At 44.4% G+C, this 25371-nt stretch overlaps 1 protein-coding gene across 1 annotated transcript; it reads right to left on the reverse strand.

Moving 5' to 3' along the window:
* Positions 1 to 21: 21 nt before the first annotated feature.
* megf8 (multiple EGF-like-domains 8) lies at positions 22 to 23549 on the reverse strand. The gene is made up of 43 exons (XM_058053675.1): positions 23116 to 23549; positions 22378 to 22573; positions 21192 to 21355; positions 20894 to 21103; positions 20647 to 20827; positions 20486 to 20574; positions 19853 to 20066; positions 19224 to 19407; positions 18640 to 18785; positions 18452 to 18562; positions 18222 to 18373; positions 18031 to 18132; positions 17796 to 17943; positions 15564 to 15727; positions 15111 to 15314; positions 14823 to 15020; positions 14482 to 14742; positions 13794 to 13912; positions 13580 to 13711; positions 13378 to 13491; positions 13202 to 13285; positions 11939 to 12184; positions 11674 to 11858; positions 11370 to 11583; positions 11048 to 11294; positions 10185 to 10317; positions 9860 to 10110; positions 9665 to 9775; positions 9471 to 9589; positions 8680 to 8902; positions 8271 to 8606; positions 8066 to 8201; positions 7756 to 7987; positions 7269 to 7395; positions 6975 to 7185; positions 6686 to 6900; positions 6413 to 6608; positions 5610 to 5778; positions 5342 to 5534; positions 5077 to 5247; positions 4083 to 4213; positions 3796 to 3928; positions 22 to 2748 (listed from the first exon to the last, which is right to left on the reverse strand). The coding sequence occupies exons 1-43, from the start codon at positions 23137 to 23139 to the stop codon at positions 1255 to 1257; spliced, it is 8670 nt and encodes a 2889-aa protein (XP_057909658.1). The 5' UTR covers positions 23140 to 23549; the 3' UTR covers positions 22 to 1254.
* Between the last annotated feature and the right edge of the window lie 1822 nt (positions 23550 to 25371).

A 25371-nucleotide genomic window follows, 5' to 3' on the forward strand; every position in this document is an offset into this window, starting at 1 on the left:
AAAACAACGCCACAATGTTAATTCACAGACTTGTTTTTATTTCATCCGATGACATATAACCTCAATGCAATCTTCTGTACAACACTGTTCCCTTCTTTGAAAAGTTATGTACAAAAATAAAGAATGTAAAAAAAAGACCTTACTTTGTAATGCAGTTATAAATAGAGAGAAATATTTAATTATGAATGTATCAGGGTGATTCAGTTCATGACGGAAACCTTTGTTGTTAAAATGCCATTTTAGTGTTTCACCTAAGACTAGGGCTCATTAGCTCTGTGCAAAAAAAAACAAAAAAACATTTTAAAAAAATGTCAACCAGTGAACATGTAACTCGGGTCTCATTTCATTTAACATTTGCTCTCACCAGGAGAAGTTCTGCAAGATAATCCATCCTATTTTCATTGTACTCGCAAAATAACACTTTTCATTTGTTGTATGTATCCATTATTGTTAGCCATTGTTTTGAGATTTTTTTTTTAAACTAATACAATCATCTATGCAGGCAGGTTTGCCCATATTAAAGCAGTCCAGCAAAACAAGCCAAACAGACATACATTTTACATACGGAAATCACACATTTGCAAATATCTTCATTTGGATGGACGAGTGCACTTATTAAATTAGCAACAACATAAAATGCCTTTCTTTTTTTGTTACAAAACATAAAAAGTACAGTATTTAACGTAAGCCTGTTGACTCACAGACAAAGGCAAGTAATAAAGGCAATGTGCAGAAAAAAACATAATGTAACAGGTGGATGAGATGTAAAAAAAAAAAACCTAAACATGATTCCTAGAGGCCGGTAGTACAAACAGCATCATAACCCATACGAAAAAATACATTTTTTTTCCAGCCATAACAAATATTTGTACTATATGCTGCACTCATTTTAGTTTGAACTGGAAGCTTGATTGTCACTATTGGGCATGGCATTAAAGCACGTGTTGGTTCCAAAGTTGGTTCCATACCTCCTCAGTGAACAAAGACGTGATGTAATTGTGGGTAGACGTTACAGTTTTAGTGCATTCTAAGTACAGCTGACTTGGTCGATTGTAACATTGAAGTACAGTATAGCGATACGTGATACAGGACACTTAATAAAGCATTATACAGTGTATGTACAACTGATCAAATTGCTCACCACAGGTGACGATAAATCTGTAATTGGTATCATTTCCAAAAAAAAAAAAAAAAAAATGGAGCCCAAATAATTTAATTTCTTTCTGCGGATTGTACAGTGACGTATTTTGGTTCCTACATAGCCATAGTGGTCAGGTGCTGATGCCCCATTAGCCCCTTGCGCCCGGCCCCCGCACCCGGGTGTCCCCCTCCATTGCCGTGCCCACAGTATTCTTGCAGGTTCTGACGCAATGTAACCAGTGCAGAGCCCAAACAGGCACGATTTGGAGCCAAGACCCCCCCGGGAAGCTGGAAGAGGACGGTGGCCACCCCGGCCATGCCGTCGTCCGTGGGCTCCAGGGTGATGGGCCCCACCTTGAAGGAGGAGTAGGAGAAGCCCATGAGCTGAGATAAGAAGGGATCAGAGCGGCAGATGTGCTGGTAGCCGCTGTAGGTGGATGGGTGGTGTTGATGTGACGCCTGGGTGCCAGCGGTGGTACTGGCGTAGTGGTGGGTGTTCAGGTAGTGCAGTGGCAGGTGCTGGCCGTTGTTGCCTCCGGCCGAGCTGAGATGATGGTGATGGTGGGCTGTGGGCCCGGAGCTGAGGTCATGTTTGTAGGACACGGCTCCAGTGCGGCCTCTCTGGGCCACCATGACTCCTCCTAACTTGCTGGAGCGGTGGGCAAGCGAGACGGTGCTGCCTCCCACCCCTCCGCCCGATGACGGCAAATATATGAGCTGAGGCTCATCCGGTTCCAAGTATATGGTGAGCTTGGCGAAGGGCCGGGAAGCCATTTTAGTCATCTCCTGGATGTGGCGGCGCTGCTCCCGTCGAAAGTCCAGGAACTGTTTGACCTTCCACAAAAGGACACAGACGGACAGGAAAAGGAAAAAGCAGGAGAAGAAGACAGAGAAAAAGACAAACAGATCGATGTGGGCTTGGTCCTGTCGCAGGAAGAGCAGGCCTTGGGACTCGCCCTGTTTGGCCTCAGTTCCCACCCCTCTGAGAGCGATGTAGAAGCGGCTGGATTTGAGTGAGTGCACCTCGTGTGGGAAGGTGATAACCACGCGGTCCCGAACACCATGAACGATCAAGACCGTCTGTGGCTTCCACACCGTGATGTAGGTGATAAGACCTTCAGCACGTTCATCCCGTATTTCCCTCTCCGAGCCTGGAGACTTTGCTTGCAGCTGCAATGAATTGTGGGAAATAACAGGGCCGCCAAGTCCGGAAGAAGCATTGGCAAAGACTTTTATAGGAGATGGCGGCGAATCCTTGTCTGCTCCCGTTGCTGTCCCTCGAGTTGCCGACTCCTCCTCGATCATGATAGTGTGAACGCCCGTGCGGCGGTTCACGTCCACGATGAAGGTGTCATGCGAGTTTGACACATACACTTCCACCTCGCCGAAGGTGACGTCAATGGTGACGCGGATGTCCACATTGGTGAACTTTGGCTGGGCGGCAAAGAAGACCGTACGCCCTCGTGGCAGGTTACGAATGGTGGGGTCGTGGAAGCAGTTGGTCTGGGAGGTGGGATCGAAGCAGCACTCGGTGTCCACGTTGAACTGGCGGTAGCACTGACGCCCGTTCACCGGTGTGCCATTGAAGGAATCTTTGCACTTTGCGCACTGGAGGGAGTTTTACAAAGACAAAATACATGAATATCAGCGTACATCTTAGTTCCTTGAAGCTTCATTGCCAATAAGCAGTACAGTTCGAAACAGTAAACACATCAGTGTCGTTAGTTCAACCCTGACACAATGGTAATTGACACTTCACAGGACCAAAAAGTCATACAGTAAGAATTGGGATGTGTCTGACTGCATAACGGACTGAACTATACACTGCCTGGTATGAACAAGGACTTAACACACTATTATTATTCATTCATTCATTCATTCATTTTCTACCGCTTTTTCCTCACGAGGGTTGTGGGGGGTGCTGGAGCCGAACCCAGCTGTCTTGGGGCGACTTATCTCACACTGGAGAGAAGCCGTACTCCTGCCCCAAGGTTTGCTCGCTCCCATCACCTCTCTGGACACATCGCTAAGTGTCGCTAAGGCAACAAAGCTAACTTCTAGAATTAGCTTTTAACATAAAACAGTGACACCACTAAGGTCAAACACATTCATTCATTTTCTACCGCTTATCCTCACAAGGGTGCGGGGGTGCTGGAGCCTATTCCAGCTGTCTTCGGGTGAGAAGCGGGGTACACCCTGGACTGGTCGCCAGCCAATCACAGGGCACATATAGACAAACAACCATTCACACTCACATTCATACCTATGGATAATTTGGAGTCACCAATTAACCTAGCATGTTTTTGGAATGTGGGAGGAAACCGGAGTACCCGGAGAAAACCCACGCATGCACGGGGAGCACTATTATTATAACACACTTTATTTCCAGCAGTCTCTATAAAACACCATTAGGTGGCAGTATCACTTTACAAACACAAATATGGTAAGCAGGCATCTTCAACCACCAAGTACTAACATTGTATTGTAGCATTATTAAATGGCGGTTACCCTCACCTTACACTTGACAGTAGTATGACAGTTGGGAAGGTCAAAATGTTACTTTAAACTTGTACAAGTAGTAATGAATAAAACAACAGGGAATACCGGTAAGCTTTACTTCTAATTCTATTTAGTGAAAACATTTCCAGTACATACCTGTTGTCTGTAACAGTCTTTGCGGTCGCTCTGAGGACTACTAAGACAGGAGGAGGTCTCTGTGTTGTTCTGGCATGGGCACCCCGTGCCGTCATGCTCATTGCACGTGTCTGCATGGCCGTTACATTGACACCTATGGAAGCAAAGTTATTTATGTATATTGAATTGTTAATACAATTACTCTCTTCGAAACTATGTGTTGATCTGATTTTCTTAGTAATAGTAATGAAACACACTGGAGCAGTGACAGTGAACTGTTTATCACAACATCAATGGTAGTCACTCACTTCTCACACTTCCCCTGCAGCAGGAAGAAGCCACTGAGGCAGCTCTCACACTTGTCGCCCACGCTGCTGTTCTGGCAACTCACACACACCGCATTCTCTTCAGTGGGACCCTCAGACACCCAGTTGTGAATCTGTTGGAAGAGAGTCCATGGTTGTGGCGTGGCAAGGAATAATTAAAAAAAAAATCTAATCAACTTTATTTATAGAGCACTTTTCCTGCAAGGACATGCAACACAAAGTGCTTTACAGAATTAAAAACAATTACCACAATTAAAAAGAAAGCCCCTCCCTCTCCTACCCTCCATACTAGACACACACACACACACCAACCCACAATCACACACAGTAGGGAGACATGGCATGGCACTGAGGATCAAGGAAATGCCACCTTTGGGGCCGTCCACACTGGGAGGAGCCGCAGGCCGTGCCATCAAGGGACCAGCACCCGGGACCCCCGACTCCGACAGACGGGCGGACCCCCACATCAAAAGGGAGGAACCCCCAGCCGGCCGGGTCGAAGGGACCCAAGCACAGCACCCCCAAAAGCAGACCCAACACAGCCCTCAGTGTGGAGGACCCCCCCCTGAGGAAACACTGGAGTGTAAAAGCTAAAGATTAAAAGCATAAAATAGGACTAAAAAGATTAAAATGTAAGAAGAATTTAAAATATTAGTTAAAAGCCTGATTAAGAAAGGTGTGTCTTTAATCTTCTTTTAAAAATATCAACAGTCTCTGCAGTCCTGAGGTTCTCCGGCAGGCTGTTCCACAGGTGGGGGCCATAGTGGCTAAATGCTGCCTCACCGTGGGTTTTTGTTTTGGGTTTTGGTATAGTTAAAAGGCCAGTGCTGGGGGACCGCAGTGTCTGCGAGGGTTGATATGGTAAAAGCAGATCAGGTAAATAAGAAGACGCAAGGCCGTTAAGACATTTAAAAACCAGTAAGATAATCTTAAAATCTAAAAATAAGACAAGAACCGAGACAGAAATGACACTTACATTGTTGGGTTCCAGAGGAAAGCGGCGTGGGTTGTCTAAGGCTTTCTTGTGTTCATCCCTAGACAGACACAGAGCGCTGTTCCCCCTGCAGAACTCTCGGCACGGACGACAGGTTCCGCCCCCTTTGGCCGAACCCACAAAGAGCGGCTTACACTTCTCGCAGTGCTTGCCCTGTAATTACCGGAAAGTGAAACCATCAACACCCACCTACCTATGTGTTACATACACATCACTAGTGTGTAGATATTTTAAGAGTGACACTTACTATAGTGTTGTTGTGGCATTCGAGGCAAACATCCGGTTTTGCAACACTTGCGCAATTGCTGTGTTTGTTACAGCTGCACTGAGAAGAGCAGTTGTCCCCCACAAAGCCAAAGTGACAGCGGCACACGCCGGGGGACACACATGTGCCGTTCACACAGCCTTGTGCGCACACTGGCTCACACTGACCACTGACGCTACACAGAATAAATACAGTAATGTCTCAGACACATACAATGAAAAAGATGATTTATATTGGTAGATGATCTCACCTGCTGAGTATATAACCCTGTTTACAGGTGCAGTGATATCCTTGAGGGAGGTCATGGCAGTCCTGGGTGCTGTTGCAGTGGTGATGGCCGTTAGCGCACTCGTCCTCCTCCGGACAGTGCAGGAAAGACCAGCTGACGTTTCTCAGGGGACAGACACCCTCAATCACTCCTGTGAGGACAGTATAATGTAATATTTCAGTAATATTTCTCTCAAGACCCAGTTTGTATGTAATGTAAGCACTGTATCTCGCATAGCTATGCTACTGTTAAACCATCAAACACACAATACAGTAGTGCAGGACTTTAAGTGAGACTTTAAAATTGTGTAAAAATGTGACAAAAACAAGCAAAAAAAAAGCAGACTGGGAAACAGCTTCTTCCCAAGAGCCATCACCACCCTGAACTCATTAGCATAATGCAAATGTGCAATATTTCCATCACTACCTCTGTTACTACCTCAAACATATTTATTTATTTAACAACCCAATACAATACACTCATATGTGACTTTACTCATCTGTATACACCAGTCATAATTTGCACTATGACCCATTTATCATTGCACTAAAATTAATATATCTGTTCCTGCATATGCTCCTGTGCAATACTATGTGTATATTTTGGATGTCTTGTATATATCTTGTTAAATTGTCTTTTTTAGTCTACTTTTATGTACTTTTTTTTAAACTTGACTACTGCACTGAAAGGAGAAGCTCTCCAATCTCGTTGTACATCTTGTATAATGACAATAAAGGCCATTCCACAATACGTGGGACCTATAAAGCTACATCAACTTTTCCTACCATCAAGTCCTCCTTGAAGGCAGTATCCTGCCCCGTTGCCTCCCTGAGTGGCGCACCAGCCGCACTGAGGCCTGGCGATACACTGGGAGCACTGGGTGAGCTGGGAGCATTGAGGAGAGCATGAGTCTCCACCCGAGAGAAGACGACCGCATTGGCCTGCTTCACATCGCAAGGGCACGAAAGACGGACTCATGCACTGCAGACAAACGACAAAGGAGTTTCGTCATGTATCTTTCAATATTGATCCAAACAACTCCGGTGTGGACATCATACCTGCTGCAAAGCCATGCTCCACACACAGTGCTGCCAGCCGCCATCGGAGCCTCTGGACCCCAGACAGAGGCTGCAGTTGAGGAGCGTGTGGCATGGGGGAGGGCACGGCAGTGGTGGTGAGGATTCCACCTGCATGGGTGAGACGTTGAGGAGGGCGTAGCTGAAGCAGGTCCAGTCATATGTGGGATTCACGCTCAGGATTCTCCGTGTCTCGCCTGGTGGAAATAACAAAAAGATAAATTACGTAAATGGTTGGAGGACCAAAAAAAACAACATTTTTTTCCAGTACCTGTGCGTTTGAACTGGCGTGTCCACATGCATTTCCCAGATGCTGTACACTTGGGACAATCCGATGCCTCGCAGCTGGTTTCGGTGCAGTTGCTGGAGAGGAAGATCTCACGCTGGTTGATGCGGCAGTCGTGCTCAGACGTACAGCTGACAGAGCTGCTGATGCAGGCCCCTTCTGGACAGTTGGTGCACCACTTGCATTGGAACGCAGGCTGAAAGAATATCATTGAAAATACATCCGTGTTAACACAGAGGAGTTAAAGGATGAATACTTAGGCTACTAGGTGGGAACAACCTGTGACGGACTGGAGAATGTTTTGGGATGTTGAGCAAGGCATTCACTGCAAGTCTTAAGTCTGCGACACTGATCTGGCTGACGTGGGGTTGGCGAACATGGTGATTGGCCAGTTAGGCAATCCATTCTAATAAAATGGAAGAACACAAGATTAGATTAGTACAGCTCCCACACTATTGCAGTACATCTTTTCAAAGGACACTACTATAGAAATGAAATGTAGATTTACTTTAGAGTAGTCAGTGTAAAGCTGGTATAGCAGGACGGATTTACTATCCACTGGAAATGAGTCAATACAGCCAATACTGTCAAATAACTGGCAACATGAGTGAATAGCAAGATAATTGTCAAGCATGGTGGTGCTAAGGTTATGGTCTACATGAGTGCTGGCGGCACTGGGGAGCTGTGGTTCACTGTACTCAGGGTACTCACTTGTGTTACCAGCTACAGTATTCAAAGTCAGACATTTTACACGTAGTCCCGTTACCTTTCAGCACTATCAGAAGATGCACAGGTCCCTCTGCACCAAATACAGCTGCCAGTGGTAATGTTGCAGGTCTCTGGTGTGGACATGATTGCGCAGGGGTCGGAGGGCAGCGTTAAGTTAAGAAGGCGCCCTAAGGTGACGCCGTTGAAGCCCCCCGACAAGAAGAGGCTACCACCAAAGCTCGTCATGGCGAGTGACACGGAGCGGTTGACTGGATCACCTATGGCAGAGTCTGGCCGAAAAGAGATTGAGAGTGAACTGGTCAAAAATAGGTAATCTGACAATGAATGAAAAGACAAGATGAAGTTACCTGGTTGGATCCAGGTGTTACAGTTGATCTGGTACAAGGACACAGAGTTGCTGTAATCTTCTGCTTCCGTCCGTCCCCCGACAATGACCATGGTGTCTTTTACCAGGGCTGCAGCGTGGAAGAAACGTGATAGCGGCTGCAAAGAGAAGACGACAGTTACCAACATTTCTTGCATTGTGACTTAGCCATAATAAGATCTTCTCACCTTATTACCCTGTGAGGGCACCAGGAGAGACCACGTGAGGTTTGGGTAGTACAGGCTGTAAAGCTCGCCTGAGGGCTCCACGGCCTCCACGTGAAAACGGTAACCTCCAAACACGTAGATAGCGTCGGTCTGCTCATGGTAAACAGCCGAGTGGCCGTATAGACCTGTAGGTGGCGTTCCGGTGTGAGGGGCGACGGTCCAGTTTCCAGTGTGAGGGCTGAACTCAAGCAGATGGTGGTTGAAACCGTTCTCTGGGGAGTAACCCCCGATTAAGAGCACCGAGTTGTCCCGACGTACTGTTAGCGTATGGCCAGCCACAGGGGGCAGCACTGAGCTCTGTCACAACAATGAGAACATTGGTTTGAGGTTAAAATAGCCAACAATGGACAGCAAATCATATTTTTTCTACCTTGTGTTCTCTCCAGACTAAACTGCTGAGGTTCAGACTCCAAGTGTCCATAGCAACAGAGTGCTGAATGACACCACCCACCACCAGCATGCAGTTGTGACTGACACCCATTTCATGACTGGTTAGCAGAGCGGCGGCGTGGTGGTAGCGAGGGACGGGTGTGGAACCCTCGTCTAGCGAACTTGTCAGCATTTGGGTCCAGCGGCGCTCTGACACTGAATACCTATGACAAGATGTGGAAACCTGTTAGACATCCACCCTCATGCTATCATTCTTTTTCAAAAATGTATTAATAAATGATTACCGTTTTGTGATTGAATATGGTCTATTATTAGTATTAAAAAAACAACACACACACTAATTATAGTTACGTATTCACTACAATTGAATAAATGGATACCACTCTAATGCTTACACATAACAGTATTTCATTTTGTCATGTTTGTGCGTGCAGACCTCACAGCTAGGAGACCAGGGTTCAATTCCACCCTCGGCCATCTCTGTGTGGCGTTTGCATGTTCTCCCCGTGCATGCGTGGGTTTTCTCCGGGTACTCCGGTTTCCTCCCACATTCCAAAAACATGCTAGGTTAATTGGCGACTCCAAATTGTCCATAGGTATGAATGTGAGTGTGAATGGTTGTTTGTCTATATGTGCCCTGTGATTGGCTGGCGACCAGTCCAGGGTGTACCCCGCCTCTCGCCCAAAGACAGCTGGGATAGGTTCCAGCACCCCCGCGACACTCGTGAGGAAAAAAAGCGGTAGAAAATGAATGAATGAATGTTTGGTTACCTATAAATATTTCCCAGAATGCCCTCTGACAGAGAGAGTCCCCCATACATCCAAAGGTTGCCATGAGGTCCAGACACTAGAGAGTGGCCCATCCTGTGGAGGAACCTGTGGGCCTGGTTCTAGAGAGTAAAAAGTGTGTTAGATGAGTAAGTTGTGCCTTTGTTTTATTGTGTGTTGTTGTAACCATGTTGTACCACTGTCAGTTGTGTGTCCAGCAGTGTTTCCCAGACAAGGCTGTTGGAGTCTCGTGGGATGGAGCAGTCGGAGCCTGCCCAGTTCTCCGAGCACACACACACTCCGAGAGTCTAAGAGAATCACAGTTTATTAATGAGATTATTTCATAAGAACCAGAATTACTTAATTTAAATGAACACCATCAATCTGCTTACGATATTGCAAGCGCCTCTTCCCTCTGCAACGCCGCAGTCCTGGGGACACACGGGTCGGTCGCAATGGGGACCGCCATACCCCGCAGGGCACTGGCAGAGCCCGCCTTGGCACTGGGCCCCACCTGGACAAGGAGGAGAGCCTCCATCACCCTCGTCAGAACTGCGGTGACACCGCCGCACCCAGAAAGATGCATTGAAGCCTTGGGGCTTGGTGGACGACACGTTGGCCTCAAAGTACACTGAAATCACACCTGGTTAAACAGAAGACGAGACACAGTGAGGTTAAGAAGTTATCGGTTAGTGTGTTTCAAATGTTTTGTTTTACCTGATGTAGCCTCGACTGTGATTGGCTGAGTCCTTGTGGTGCCACAAAATGCACCGATCAGATTGTGATCCGAATGTATAACACCGTTGTCCAGAAAACGGGGAAGGCCGTCGAACACATACACATATGAGCTCTGCAAAGCATTTCGAATAATATTGCAACACCCTTAGAAATTGAGTGTGAATTCCAAGAAATCTAAAACAAATGAACACAGTATACAGTATACTGCTCAAAAGTTTGGGATTACTTGGAATTTTTTTTGGCCAGTCTTAGATATGGCTTTTTCTTGGCAGTCCTGCCATGAAGTCCAGCATGCTGAAGTAGTCGTTTCACTGTTGATACTGACACCGGTGTTAGACTGGTACTATTTAGTGCAGCTGCCTGTTAGGCCTCTTTGCCTTAAACTACACACTCTCAGATATTTGTCGTCTTGCACAGTTGTGCATCGTTTTTCTGTCCTTGTTAGACCCAGTTTGTGCTGCTCTCTGAAGGTAGTAGTTAACAGCATGGTAAGAGATTTTAGTTTTAGTTTAGATTTTTAGATGTGTTTTCTAATAATCCATTAGCCTTATAAAATGATTAACTTGGATTAGCAGCCATACCAGGAGATTGATGCAGAGGACTGACAGTTGTTGATAGTAGGACTCTATGCAAAAATGTATATCGTTCTTTGAAAATCATTTGCTTCATTATAATTGATTGTGAAATGCATGAAAATTTGTTTTTCTTTGGAAAACAAAAAAAATTGCATGTGATCCCAAACTTTTGAACGGTAGTGTATATACAATGCTGTGCATTCGATTAATACATCACAATATATCACAGCAATTCAGAGAGCGCTAACATACTAACGGATTACTCACTTTACATTGGGTATGGGAGTCAGGGTGGAATGTGAGGGCGACAGGGGGACACAGCTGTCTGGGGAGACATGGTCCCAGGTTCTCAGTCACTGACAAGACCCACAGGCAATGAGAGAGTCCTCCTTTCCCCTCTGTGCCACTTCTCCAGCCAAGGGAGGAGGACAGAGGCACGGTGGTAGAGGAGGAGGAAGAAGAGGAGAGCAGTACAGATCGGCCCTGGCACTGCCGATAGCAAGTTCCATTGTTCCTATCGGGAGAAAAAAAACATGTCAATATAGATTGTGCAAAAAACAATGGATGAACTGAGAAAAAAGATGCTTACCTGGGGTCTCCGTAGTAACCGGGAAGGCAGGACTCACAGTGTGGGCCCTGAGTGTTATGTGTGCAATAGCATTGGCCTGTCTGGTTGTGGCAGTATCCCCGCAGCGGGTCACCATGGCCGTTACACTCGCATGGCACGCAGCCACTACCGCCAGCCAGGGCTGAGCCAAAGCTCCCTGGGCGGCAGTGCTCGCAGTGGGGACCTGTGGTCCAGTCTGAAAAAAAACAACACATAAAGTACAACTGTATTTGTAGCATCTTCTATGGAATGTGGTGAAAATGCTTAATGTGTGTTGAGGTTTAACCTTGGCATTCATCACAGATCCCCGGTGCAGTGATACAGGTGGAATGAAAGTTGCAGCCGCAGTCCACATCACATTCCACGCCGCTCAGAACCAGAGTGGCCGGATCAGACGTCCAACCCAGGGAGCATTCGCACTCGAAGCGTGGGCTGCCACTGCACTGGCCCTCTCTGCATTCATTGTAGCACCTGCAGGTGGAAGAGTCTTTTAGACTTCTACACTTCCAGATTAAGGTGATCAGCAAACTAAAAAGGAAGAGTGCTCTTACGTTTGGTTGCAGTGCAAAGTGCCATCCCCCGTGTAGCCTCGCTCACAGTGGCACTCGTAAGATGTCGGCGTGTTAATGCAGGTGGCAAAGGGGTGACAGTTATGGAGACCCAGCCGGCACTCTTCTACATCGGGGCAGGTGGGGTAAGACCAAACCGCATCTTGTTCTTCATCCTCCATATGCTCCAGCTCCATCTCCATATCCATGTCCAGAGGTCGAGGCGGGGCAGAGGTCTGCGGTTCAGGGCTGGATATGGTAATGGTAATGGTTTTATTTCATTTGAACATGCATCAGATTACAGTTGAATGCATCCCATAATCAGTTCACAGTTCCACATGTCCAAAAGGAGTAGGAAGAAGCAAAGCTTATTAAATCCTACCCCTCCATCTGGTACTTTTACAATCAGTAACAGTTACATTTGTTCACTTCCTGCTTTCTTAATATAGTTGAAGTTTTTTAATGTTTTTTTATTAATTAATTTATGTATTTTATTTAATTATTTTTGTCTCGTACTGAAGTACGAAGTGATATGACCATACACCTCGTACTTCAGTATGAAAAAGATAAGGCAGTCCAGTTTAAACCCAGCTATACTCACCAGTTATGTTTGTATGGGCTGCCCAGGCAGTTTTTGCATTCATTAATTGACTTTGCTTTTGACTTGGCTTCATATAATTGACTTTTGACTTCATATAATTACTAATAATTATTATTATTATAATAATTTATTTTTTTAAAGAATAATAATTTATTTCATATTTTCAAATAAGAAAATGTATTTTAAGCAGAACAAGAAAATTATTATTCTAATAGTAATAATAACATCCATCCATTCATTTTCTATGCCGCTTATCCTCACTAGGGTCGCAGGGGTATGCTGGAGCCTATCCCAGCTGTCTTTGGGCAAGAGGCGGGGTACAACATGGACTGGTCGCCAGCCAATCACAGGGCACATATAGACAAACAACCATTCACACTCACATTCATACCTATGGACAATTTGGAGTCACCAATTAACCGAACATGCATGTTTTTGGAATGTGGGATAGGGAGAGCATGCAAACTCCACACAGAGATATCCAAGCGGAGAATCAAACCCAGGGCTTCCCAATCTCCTGACTGTGTGGCCTACATGCTAACCACTCATCAACCGTGCGGAATAATAATGATAACAATGATTTAAAAAGTGTGATTTCTTTATAAACACAAGTCGATCGCCTTGAATATTTTTAAACTGTGCATCCCTAGTTCTGTCATACTTACTTAGCAGCTCGAGCTTCAGCTACGGCCACACTGCAGTTAAACACAGAGGGGTCATCCATTCCGGCCCAATCTCCTCTCAGACATCTGAAAAACAACAGGATCAGAACAGAAAACAAATGTATAATTGGCTGACACTATTAATGTGCATTAGGAGTCATTGTGTCTTCAGGACTTACTTCCCAATTGTAGGATTATTGTAGTCTCCGCACCAGCCGCACTGGAACGTTCGCAGGCAGTCTGTGCACGTGTTTAAAGCCGAGCATTGCTTACATTGTGGAACGGAATGCACACTGACAAATAAAAAAAAAACATAATACATTTGGAACAAGTTTTAGGAAGAGAAATGAAAACATGTAAGAAATGTTGTATATTTATTACCTGTCATACCAGTCCCTGCACTCCCCATAGGGGTATTTAGTGAGGTATGCAGCAAAATAGAAGCAAGCCTGGGCCGACTCACACCAAGCACACTGACTAGAGTTAGACAGACACTCGCCACACGTCTTCCGCCTTGGAGGAGCACAGAAAGAAATTGCGTTGTATAATAGTTTTGGTTCCTCTATGAAGAGAACTCAACTGTTTCTGAACTCACTGGTTGCAGACTCTGGGGCACCCCATCGGATGGCGTATGGAGCCGTCCAGTCTGCCTCTCCTGCTGCACTGGTAGTCTCCTTTCTTGCTGGAGTTGATCTGCCACTCGCAATAAAGGTCCTGCAGATCAATGCACGACAAGTGTTATATATATCAAATGATTACCATGGCATTTGTATTTCATTGTTTGTGATAGCGATAGTATTATTACAGTACTTTATGGTTGTATAATATTATTTTACACTTTTTCTTGTCATATTTTGAGCCTATTTTTGTAAAATTATAATGTTTTTATAAACTTGTGACATTATTTTCAGAACATTATGGTAAAATGTAAGTTTTTCCACATTAAACCATGACCTACCCTAAAATTATGACATAACTCGAGTAAAATTATGAATTTTACCTTGCAAAAATCTTACTTCTGTTTTTTTTTTACCTTTACTCTCATAAAATAGCATTTGTCTCATCATAACAAATGTTTATTATTGTAAAAAGATATGTTTCACAAAAAATCACTTTTTTGATCACTCTATTCATTATTATTTTCTTTTCAGTGTGGCCCTCACACTACTTTGTATTATATTATTACTTGAATGGTAATAAAACAAATAAAGTACAAACTCCATTAGCCCCTGCTAAGCGAGGTTAACTTCTACCACTTACCGCAGTAAAAACGAACAGCATACCTGAGTACAAGCTGAGCAGTCTCTGTACTCCTCACACAGGGTGCAGTGCTGAGGCGCCAGGAGGAGATGGCGCTGAGCCTCCTCCTTTCCTTCTACGGACTCCCCCTCAGGGCAGGGTTCAAGTTCAGGACTGTCCCGAAGCAGACAGCGGGCCAGAGTCGGGCACCAGCCACAAGACTGGTCTGATAGACAGGCCAGACAGGACATGTACCCTGAACAGGAACCAGAGCGATAGGGTTCCAGGAACAAGAAAGAAATTTCCTGGAGTTCCAGAAGGAGTAATGAGAGATTAGGTGGGAGATATTTAGTATTTAGGAGATACACAGAAAAAAACTACTCACGCTCCCTCCAGAAAGAGTTCTGTTCCAGATGAGCGCCATCTCACTGGTCTGCCCTGAGCCTGAATTGTTCAAGTAGCCTTCAGCCTGGACTAGGTAATGGTTACCTCTGGTGAGGTTAGAGAACAGTCTGCTCCCATCTGTGCGACCTAGAAGTTTTAACTCTTTCTCCTGCTGAGCCGCCCAGCGACCCACCACCTCCTGCTCGGGGACAAAAAAACAAAAAAAACAATGCCCATGCCGATTGTATAGAAGTCTTAAAATTCTTATCTCATGCCCCCTTTTGCTCACCAGTTGGCTAGAGTTGGGGCCTGACGCCATTCGTGCCTCAAAGTGGAGCCTCTGGATGCGAGCCCACATGGAGACAGTCTCGGTGGGAGGGGGCACTGGTGGCGGGGCCCCCCATAAAGGATGGATGAAGCCCCTGAACTGCAGGGCCACATCCATCTCGGTGGTCGGGCTGAGAATGATGGTGGTGCTGCGAAGGATGGATACCTGGCAGGAGGATGGAGGACAGTGGAGGACGAAGGGAAAGTGGAGACGCATCAACAGAAATACTGAAATACTAAAAAGCCCTTACACAGACAGAGAAAAGGGGGGAAAGTGGACAAGTTAAAAAGCCAAAAGCGCAAAAAGTGGAAACAAGCAAAATCAAGCAGTTAAAGTGCCAAAGCAGTACTGGAGGAAGGAAGGACGGATAAGTAGAGGGGGTGGGAGAGTACACTTGAGATGGGGACTCCGTACCTTGTCAGGCTGGGAGTCGTTGCGGGGGTGCTGGAAGGTGAGCAGGTGCAGTCCCGGGACAAAGTTCTCGGTGCGACAGGAGTGGAGGGAGGTTAGGAAACGGGTACGCTCCCCCCACCAGCCGTACGCCCCCGAGATCTGGTCCACACGGCACGCACTTCGCTCTGCGAGACCGAGAGGGAGAGGTCAGCAACATAATGGAACACATCTGACCTCGTAAGATCGAAAAATACAGCAGCTGTGAGCCTGATTGTAGCATTGAGTGGCGGTGGGGGATGTTCAACGGGTGTTAGAGAGAAACATGGTGACGTGCACCAGAGGAAGTCGGCGATTGACGAGGCGAGTCAAATGAAGGTTTGAGCGACCTCTACAACCGTATTTGGGCACTGTCAAGCCGGTGTTGGGGTTTCTCGGTGTCAAGGATACTTCATTCATAGGAGGGCTCCTCTTTAACACAGCACAGGTAACATTATTATGTCACTTTGGTCACTTTTACATTAAAACGACAGTTCTGGTTGAGTAAACATCAACATAAACTAGAAATGCATGGCGATAGATGACCACTATAATGACTCAGATTCTAATAATAAGGTCTGCTAGATTGTAAAGGTGTGTTATTGTGCTAAATTATGTTCTAACTATAATGTGTGTCCCATTATCACAGTCACTTTTGAGAGGATAGGTGCTCAAACGCTCGATTTTCTTGACGTCAGGAACAAAAAGAATCCTTTCTCATGGATACATGGATATGATATGACGTGCGAATGAGCCATGTAAGAGTACAAAATAAAGCATGGTTAGCTACACTAAATAGAGCTCCTCCAACAATCAGTCAGTCAGTCCTAGTATGATAATGCTTAAAATTTGAGTGTAGTGTTAGCATAGTAGCAAACATAGCTACAGTGCTATGAAAAAGTATCTGAACCTTTTGGAATTTCTCACAATTCTGCATAAAATCACCATCAAATCTGATCTGATCTTTGTCAAAATCACACAGATGAAAATAACGGTGTCTGCTTTAACTAAAACCACCCAAACATTTATAGGTTTTCATATTTTAATGATTATATAGCAGACTATGTTCATTCATTCATTCATTCATTTTCTCCCGCTTTTCCTCACAAGGGTCGCGGGGGTGCTGGAGCCTATCCCAGCTGTCTTCGGGCGAGAGGTGGGGTACACCCTACGGACTGGTCGCCAGCCAATCACAGGTCACATATAGACAGACAACCATTCACACTCACATTCATACCTATGGACAATTTGGAGTCGCCAATTAACCTAGCATGTTTTTGGAATGTGGGAGGAAACCGGAGTACCTGGAGAAAACCCACGCATGCACGGGGAGAACATGCAAACTCCACACAGAGATGGCCGAGGGTGGAATTGAACCCTGGTCTCCTAGCTGTGAGGTCGAGCAGACTATGTAAATACATGGAAATGATGAAATGATATGGAAATGATATGACGTGCGCATGAACCATGTAAGAGTGCAAAATAAAGCATGGTTCGCTACACTAAATAAAGCTCTTCCAACAATCAGTCAGTCAGTCCTAGTATGATAATGCTTAAAATTTGAGTGTAGTGTTAGCATTTTCTTTTCGGAGCAATAACTTCAACCAGACGCTTCCTGTAGCTGCAGATCTGTCTGGCACATCGATCAGGACTAATGTTGGCCCATTTTTCTTTACAAAACTGCTGTAGTTCTTTCAGATTCCTGGGATGTCTGACATGAATCGCTATCTTGAGGTCATGCCACAGCATCTCAATGGAGTTCAAGTCTTGACTTTGACTTGGCCACTCCAGAACATGCATTTTGTTCTTCTGAAACCATTCTGAAGTGTGATTTTGACAAAGATCAGATCACATTTGATGGTGATTTTATGCAGAAGTGTGAGAAATTCCAAAAGGTTCAGATACTTTTTCAAACCACTGTATTCTAATGTTTGTGTCCTCTTGTTGAACTCTGTCGGAGACAGGCGTGGTCAAACACAGCTCATAGAAAAGGATATTTACGCGGTAGGGCTTACTACAAGCTCTGGGGTATCTTGGTCCATTTGAGGAGCCCCTCCTTGACACCAAGAAACAAACTGTTTCATCTCTGACACACGCCAAACACAACTCTAGTCCCTCCCATGTCAGCTCCCAACATCTTTCCTTCAGTGTGAGGCGCAGCCCTCGTTTGCCAATACTGCTGCCGCCCCTCTTCCTTCCTCCCTCCCTGGGTCTCACCTGATACCGGGAGGCAGGACTCGTTCTGCACACACCAGCCGAACTCGCCGGGAGCACGAGCCAGCGAGGGCGGGGTGCCACTGAACACCAGGCAGGATTGACAGTCAGACAGGAAGCGTGCCAGGCCCAGACATCCGGTACTGCCACACTGCGAATGGTAAAAAGGCGACGAGTTGCTGCAGTCATTCTGACAACGTATTGTAGTGTGTGAGATGACGCATTTCTACAATGTTACCGGATCAGTGGGCTGATACTCTCGACAGCGGCCTTCGCACCAGCTGCATTCTGGGTTTTTTAGACACATGCTTTCATCTAGGGCCTCAGCGCAAACAGCATCCTAGAAAGGCAGCAAAGAAAACATGCACAAAAATGTAGTTTTCCTCACCTAAACTTTAAAGTCAGCAGTTATCTGACACTTTCTCTCACCCGATCTCCCTCGTTGCTACTGACAAACAGTGGCATTTTGAACGCCACCAGGTCTCCAAGGGCAACGCCACTGTAACCCCCTGCGACCAGTAGCACTCGTCCCTCCATAACAGCGGCAACATGAGAGTAGCGCCCCTTTACAGATTCCCCATCTTCAGAAATAAAGTGTAGGCTTAGCATGCGACCAAAGAACCAGACAAAAGATGCAGATAAAAAGAAAAGAAACTTACTTAGAGACCATCTATCCCCTGCAGACACCCACTGGTGACAGCCCAAATGGTAAAAGAAGATCTCCTCATCATAGCACTTCTCTTCTTGATAGTGAATATGAACATTCCCACCTACCACAACATAAAAACTTGAGCCTACACACACGCACATGACAATTATTAATGCACAGATTGGCCCCTCTGCTCACCATAGACCACCATGTAATTTCCAATGACCGTAGCAGAGTGGAAGGCTCTCTCTCTGGGGCCGGTTGCCGGGTAACGGGAACGGAATGACGTCCAGAATCGCTGGTCCACATGGAATACGTCGGTGTTGTTCACCCTCACGCTAAACCTGGGATAAATAGGTTGTTAGGAGCACAGTTTCACTCCAGTGTTGTAAACAAGAGACAAAGCAGCCTCAGTCGCCCCCCCCAAAAAAACACTAAGAGGACTGAATGTCAATTGGAAGTAGGTGATAATTAGAGATAGGCTGTTATTTCTGTCATTTTATAACTTTAGTAATGATTTAAATGTAGGTCACAACACAGCAGCAACAGAACCAATGTTGTAATAGCAGTAAGGCGCAAACTGGTAAACATATGAATACATTGTAAACCACAGTAATGTGTAACCAACAACTGAGTTTATACTGACATTTTAAAGTGTATGTAGAGGTACCTAAAGCTGCTCATTATATTTATACTTAAAATACAGCTACTACAGGTAATAAAAAAAACAATATCAGGAGCACTGTACATTATTTTATCAACTTTCACCTTAGGTTGTATACCTTGCAGTGGTTGGCCGGTGTCCGCCGTACACCAGCAGTGTCCTGGAAGGGCTGTGGAACACCATGGAGTGACCAGCGGTGGCCGGGGGCTTCCCACCAGTGGGCTGAACAGCCTCCCACCGCCCAGAGCCCCTCAGGCTGAACCGATAGAGGGAGGAGGAAAACATGTCTTCTTCTGTGCGACCTGGGATGGACAAACAAGGTAAAAACATCAGAAGGCAGTGAGGTTACACTCAGTGATTATATAGCAGACTATGTTCATTCATTCATTCATTCATTTTCTCCCGCTTTTCCTCACGAGGGTTGCGGGGGGTGCTGGAGCCTATCTCAGCTGTCTTCCGGCGAGAGATGGGGTAAACCCCCGGACTGGCCGCCAGCCAATCACAGGGCACATATAGACAAACAACCATTGACACTCACATTCATACCTATGGACAATTTGGAGTCACCAATTAACTTTTTTTTAATTTTTGGAATGTGGGAGGAAACCGGAGTACCTGGAGAAAACCCACGCATGCACGGGGAGAACATGCAAACTCCACACAGAGATGGCCGAGGGTGGAATTGAACCCTGGTCTCCCAGCTGTGAGGTCTAGCAGACTATGTAAAAAAATAAAAATAAATCCTACCCCCAAACACATATAGGTAACTGTCCACTACAGCTGCTGCATGATTGGCCAGTTTGAGCGCGCCATTGGTGTGTGAGAAGCCGAGTTGCTGCCAATCATCCTGCAGGGGACGATACATCCAGACATCGCCTGCCAACGAGCCATTCGCCAGCTCCCCACCAAAGATGACCATGTTTCCCGCCCACTCTACAGCTGTGTGGGAATGGCGGGCTAGCTGTCAGCACAGAGAGAAGATGAATATAATTCCAGAACATGAAAACACACATATTTTTTTTGAATTTGCTATCATTTTGTCTCATAAAACTGCAGCCAGTAGAATTGGGCCTTCAAACAAGTAATTACATTAAAGTAATTTTATGAAGTTAAATGGTAAATAAATGGATACACAACAATTCACATTTAATTGCATTTCTACATTTAAATAACCAGAAATTTCAAATAATACAATCAAAAATAAATAAAAAAACAACTAAAGAATGCTCATTGTTCTGCAGTTATCATATTCTGCAAAATACTACAAATTACTTTGTAAATGTGGACATTAAATGTCATGTTTAAATAAATAAAATGCAACTTCACACACGTAATATTAATTTTAATGCATTGACGTGCAAGCAACCTGATATTACTTACAGGTGAGTGACCATAAGACCTGCTCTCCCACTGGTTGGACGTCAAGTTGTATTTGTTCAAGTCACCAAGCGCTCTATTCAGGTCGAACCCTGGAAGCAGCCATCAAATTTTTTTTTTAATTGTGGAGAAAATATGTAATATATATTAGACACGACTCTCACCTCCAAATAAGTACAAGGCCCCAGTGGAGGATAGGTACACGCCAGCAGAGCCAGTCCTGGGCGACATGTAGGGGTCCTCCTCACTGACACGCCACCACTGCCCTGCCCCGCTGTCGTCATGGAGACCCAGTTGACAATTGCTACCCAGGAAACCCGGGTTACAAAGGCACCGCTCTCCTTTCTGAAAATGACAAATCGATTCGATAAAGTCACCATCACGTTTCTCGTTTCAGGTGTCAATTCAAACCTTGTCACACTGGCCGTGTGCGGCGCACGTGTGAGAGCACAGGGGCGCCCCACAAGCAGCGCCGCCCCAACCCTGATGGCAGTGGCACTTGTGTGTGGACGAATCACATCGGCCGTGGCCGCCACACGCTCCGGGACACATGGAGAAGGTATAGGTGGCGTTGAAGCCCAGGAGGTTGTAGTTGGCGTCGCTGAATAGATGTAGCAGCATCTGGAAATCAGCAAAAGAAGCATCAGCATTAAAATTCAATCCACGTGCCTTCAATTACTTATAACTGGTAAGTAATATCAATAAGGACCTTTCCAGACTTGGCCTCAATGGGCTGCGGCAGGGTGTTGCCACTGAGGCTAGCCAGCAAGGGGCTTTGATAGGAGTCTCCGTCGTACACAAACAGGTAATCGTAGGTGCACTCTGTGTCCATGAAGGTGAAATTCAACACAATGCGATGGCTATTGCTGGGTGCTGGGAAAATATAAAAGATGCATGAATTTACGACTCACATCTATAAATGTTACAGTACATGTTTGAATTTGTTGAGTTTGGGACCATTTAGTGACATAGATTGGTTTGACTTCGCTCTTCCACCAGATGTCGTTAATGATGTCTTTGTCTTTGGACGAAATGCTTTCCGGTTTGCTGCAGCTAATGACTGGAACACCCTACAAAACTCTCTAAAAATTTCAGCCTTTATCTCTCTCTGTCTTTAAAAAATCTTGCAACTAATTACATCTGACTCATGCACTTGTTGATTAGGCCTATTGTCATATCCCATTGCTTTAATGTTGTTGTTTGATGCTTTTGTATTGTATGTATTGTACATATTTACTGTATTGATGTTTGTAATTTTATATAACATTGTTCTTATTTTCAGCACTCCCCTCTCCCGTCAAAGTGCTTTTGCTCTTTGTTCAGGCTGCATTTGTTCTTAAATTAATGTATCTGTTTTTAATATCTAACTTTTTATACCTGACTGCTGTGCCCCGCCCCGCTTTTACTCATGTTTTAACTGTGTATAAATGAATGAATGTTGTATTTTAACATATCTTTTACTCTGTTTACTTGCTTTTATTCAACTTCATTTTTCTGTAAAGTGTCTTTGAGTATTTTGAAAAGCGCTATACAAATAAAATGTATTATTATTATTATTATAATAACAAAATAATGTTGCTTTTCACTGACGCATAAAAGCTCAGAATCTGTAGTGGTTAGCTTATTTTTACACTTGCAAGTCATGCTGTAACACAATTACTGCTTTATTTTTTATATTTTTAATATTTTGTGTTGGTACTACTTATATGGGACAGCAACAGGGACAAAAGGTGCAATAAACCTGGCTTTAATAGGCAGTGTTGGGAAAATTTTGACACAAGCATAGAAAAATTACCGCAAGACACGTTTATAGAATTTAGAGCAGCATTAGAGCCGTTCCGGCATTGATCTGCCTAAACAAAGTGGGGGGTACTGCCATATCAAAAACAAAATACCTTTGATAAGCCACTCGCAGTTGCCATTGACAGAATAGTTCCCTGGTCCATCTGTGACGTAGCCTGGTGGTCCCCTCAAAACCTGCCGGTGCCCCTTGCAGTCGCCCGCCTGGCATGGGGGCAACTCCGCCAACAGCACAAGTACCAAAAGGAGGAAGGAGAAGACGGGGACGGGGGAGGCCATGACTGGCATTGCCTGGATATTTGCAAAGCAGATAACAGACAGTATGTTTGATGTATAATATACGTAACAATGTCCAACCCCTAGCTATTCTATGCACCGTAACTGAGGTTACTGAGGGTGTTTGGGTGGTGCCTGTTTTTCCTGTCGTAACGTCTACACTCTTCCATTTTTGTACAAGATACTTGACAGTAAGCATATTGGTAGTGTATTATTTAACACTAAAATAATAAGAAAGTGAATTCTTAGAAATAAGAGTAAAAAACACTTAAAAGTGTGTGTTAGCAGTAAGGCTGCGAGGTTTGTACGAGCGCACTCGCGTAACAGCAAACATTTAAGTACATTCAAAAGAAACACTCACAGTACATGATAAACCGTGTTAAATATGTGCATAATACGCTAATAATTATATAATAAGCAAAGTGTCACAATAATAAAATCAAATCAAAGCTAAATTTAAAGGGCTGCTACGCTAGCCCATGCTAACCACAGTACCGTTGTTACCAGCGTTAGCCCGTTAGCTGTCTCAAGATGTGCATATTTACAAACATACGTACCAGTTCCCGTCTCTCTGGCTCCATAACTATTTACATTTTCTGGCAATGTAGTTGTCCCACTGCTGCGTGAACCAAGAGTACGTTGGAAAAGCTAAGCTAAATTAGCCACTAGGTAGAGGAAGCCACCGGTTAGCTCACAACGACGATCGGCTGGCTGGCTAGCTGGCTAGCTAGCTAGTTAGCACAATCTCAAGTCAAATCCAGATGCGCAATAATCGACTGCTGTAAAATCAATCAGGATTATTAATCATTTACGACTACTTGCCATTAAAGCAACAAAAGACATTATATTCACAGCAGCTGATTGCTGTGCAATGGAACAGATTAATATGATAATGAGGCGTTTTTTATAAGGAGCGACGCGACTACAGATGCCCGTTGTTTTGGTGTTGGCTAGCGGTCACCGATGGTTGCCAACACAATAGAGAGGTACGTCTCGGCAGCGCCCCTAGCGGCGATGGACTAAATGGGTTTCACACATCTGGATACTGTGCCTGTCCTTTTGAATTTCCTTCTTAATTATTTAACACATTATCTCATTTAATCCCCTCTATTTTCCAAACAGCTTTTTATGAAAGTGTACATTTCAAGCATAACTTTCAGTTTGACACAAATGTAGCCATATAAATGTGACTAATAAACAACCATGCCACAATACATTCTTTTACATATAATGCATAAACAAATGTAACACCGTGAACTATTTACAATTTTCACATTTGGAACTGAACTGGGTTTGCACGCGTTTGCGCATGCGCACCTCTTTTTCCTCTCATCCAGCAGATGGCATTAAAGTGTTTGCATTAAATGAATGGCCACTGGAAGCAACCATTCATTATGGTTTTCAAATAAATGAAAATTATCATTTTCAAATAAAGCAAGATTGGAAATAATAATGAATACACTCGTCTATATGTATATATATATATATATATATATATATATATATATATATATATATATATATATATATGTAGTCGTATTTCTTGTTTCCTTTCAATAAAAGACAATAAAAGCTGGTGTCAGCTATTTTTTTTCACAGGAAACCCACAAAAGGTGAGATGTAACGTTTATCTCTCAGAGTCTTCATACAGTAGTTCACCACTCTTCTCCAGGAACTCAATCGTTGTGATTCTTATTTGTTAATCAACAATTGCACGACCCTCTTTGCTGTTGCCCGACTTTAGATGGACTTCTCTTGCATCTTAAGCTCATGTAACCATCACAAAATATAAATGTAATTAAACTAACCACTATAACACTTCCACATCAGTGGCCACCTGACAAGAAAAACATGATAAAATTTCCACTTAACATACTTTAAAATGTTTGTCTTAATATAAGATATTTAACATTAATTCAACAAGAAGACAAAACAAATTGAGTTCATAATGATAGTAATAGTTTTTGACTGATAACAACAATAAAAAACAATTAAAAGAAACAATAAAAGAACAAGTAGCAAGTAGGAAGACAATTGTGCAAGCATTGTGGGGGTCATGTCATTGTCTGGGGCTGCACGAGTGCTGCCAGCACCAAGGGAAACATTCTGTTATTATCTAACAGGCAATACAAGTGAGAACACCGCACAAAGAACATATCCAAATAATGAGTGAATATTTAGTGTGAGCACCATTGTTATCTTGCACTGCCTTAATCCTCTTGGGTGTGGATTTCAGTAGTTGTTACTGCAATCATCTTCCATTCCTTCATGATGAGGATGCCCCACAGATTTAGGTCAGTAGGAGGCACATTTAGCCACTTCAACACCTTCAACTTGTCATCTTTAGAGGTGTGTTCGGGCTCCTTCTCATGTTGGAAAACTGTTTACCAAGGGATCATGCTTTCAGTGTGCACTCAAACATAACACATAACACCTTTTTGGTTTCATACATCCTACACCCCAGTCCAGGCTGTACCCTATCACGCCTCTCGCTCTAAGTTAACTGGGATAGGCTCCAGCATACCACCACAACCTTTATGAGGATAAGGATAGGATAGGACACCTAAAAATGTCATCCAATACTTCTCTACAAGAGAGGAGAAATATGATCTCAGGGAAGAACTACATTTGAAACACTTATATGCTAGGACTACGTTAAAAAGCCATAGCATTTCAGTATGTGGAATCAAACTATGGAATGGATTGAGTAAGACCCTCAAACAATGCATAACGATGAGCGAAGAGTCTTGAACCAGTCATGATGTGCTATACATATCACTATATTGTCAGTTACTATGGTACCCATTATGTCA

The sequence above is a fragment of the Doryrhamphus excisus genome, chromosome 17 (genome assembly GCF_030265055.1).
Source record: "Doryrhamphus excisus isolate RoL2022-K1 chromosome 17, RoL_Dexc_1.0, whole genome shotgun sequence".
Lineage (NCBI taxonomy): Eukaryota > Metazoa > Chordata > Actinopteri > Syngnathiformes > Syngnathidae > Doryrhamphus > Doryrhamphus excisus.

Coding starts and splice junctions, on each gene's coding strand:
- megf8 (XM_058053675.1), bottom strand. CDS start 23,139: ATGGAGCCAGAGAGACGGGAACTG. Junction 11,859..11,938: donor ACTTTGCACTGCAACCAAAC/GTAAGAGCACTC, acceptor TTCCACCTGCAG/GTGCTACAATGAATGCAGAG. Junction 2,749..3,795: donor AAGACTGTTACAGACAACAG/GTATGTACTGGA, acceptor AACTCCCTCCAG/TGCGCAAAGTGCAAAGATTC.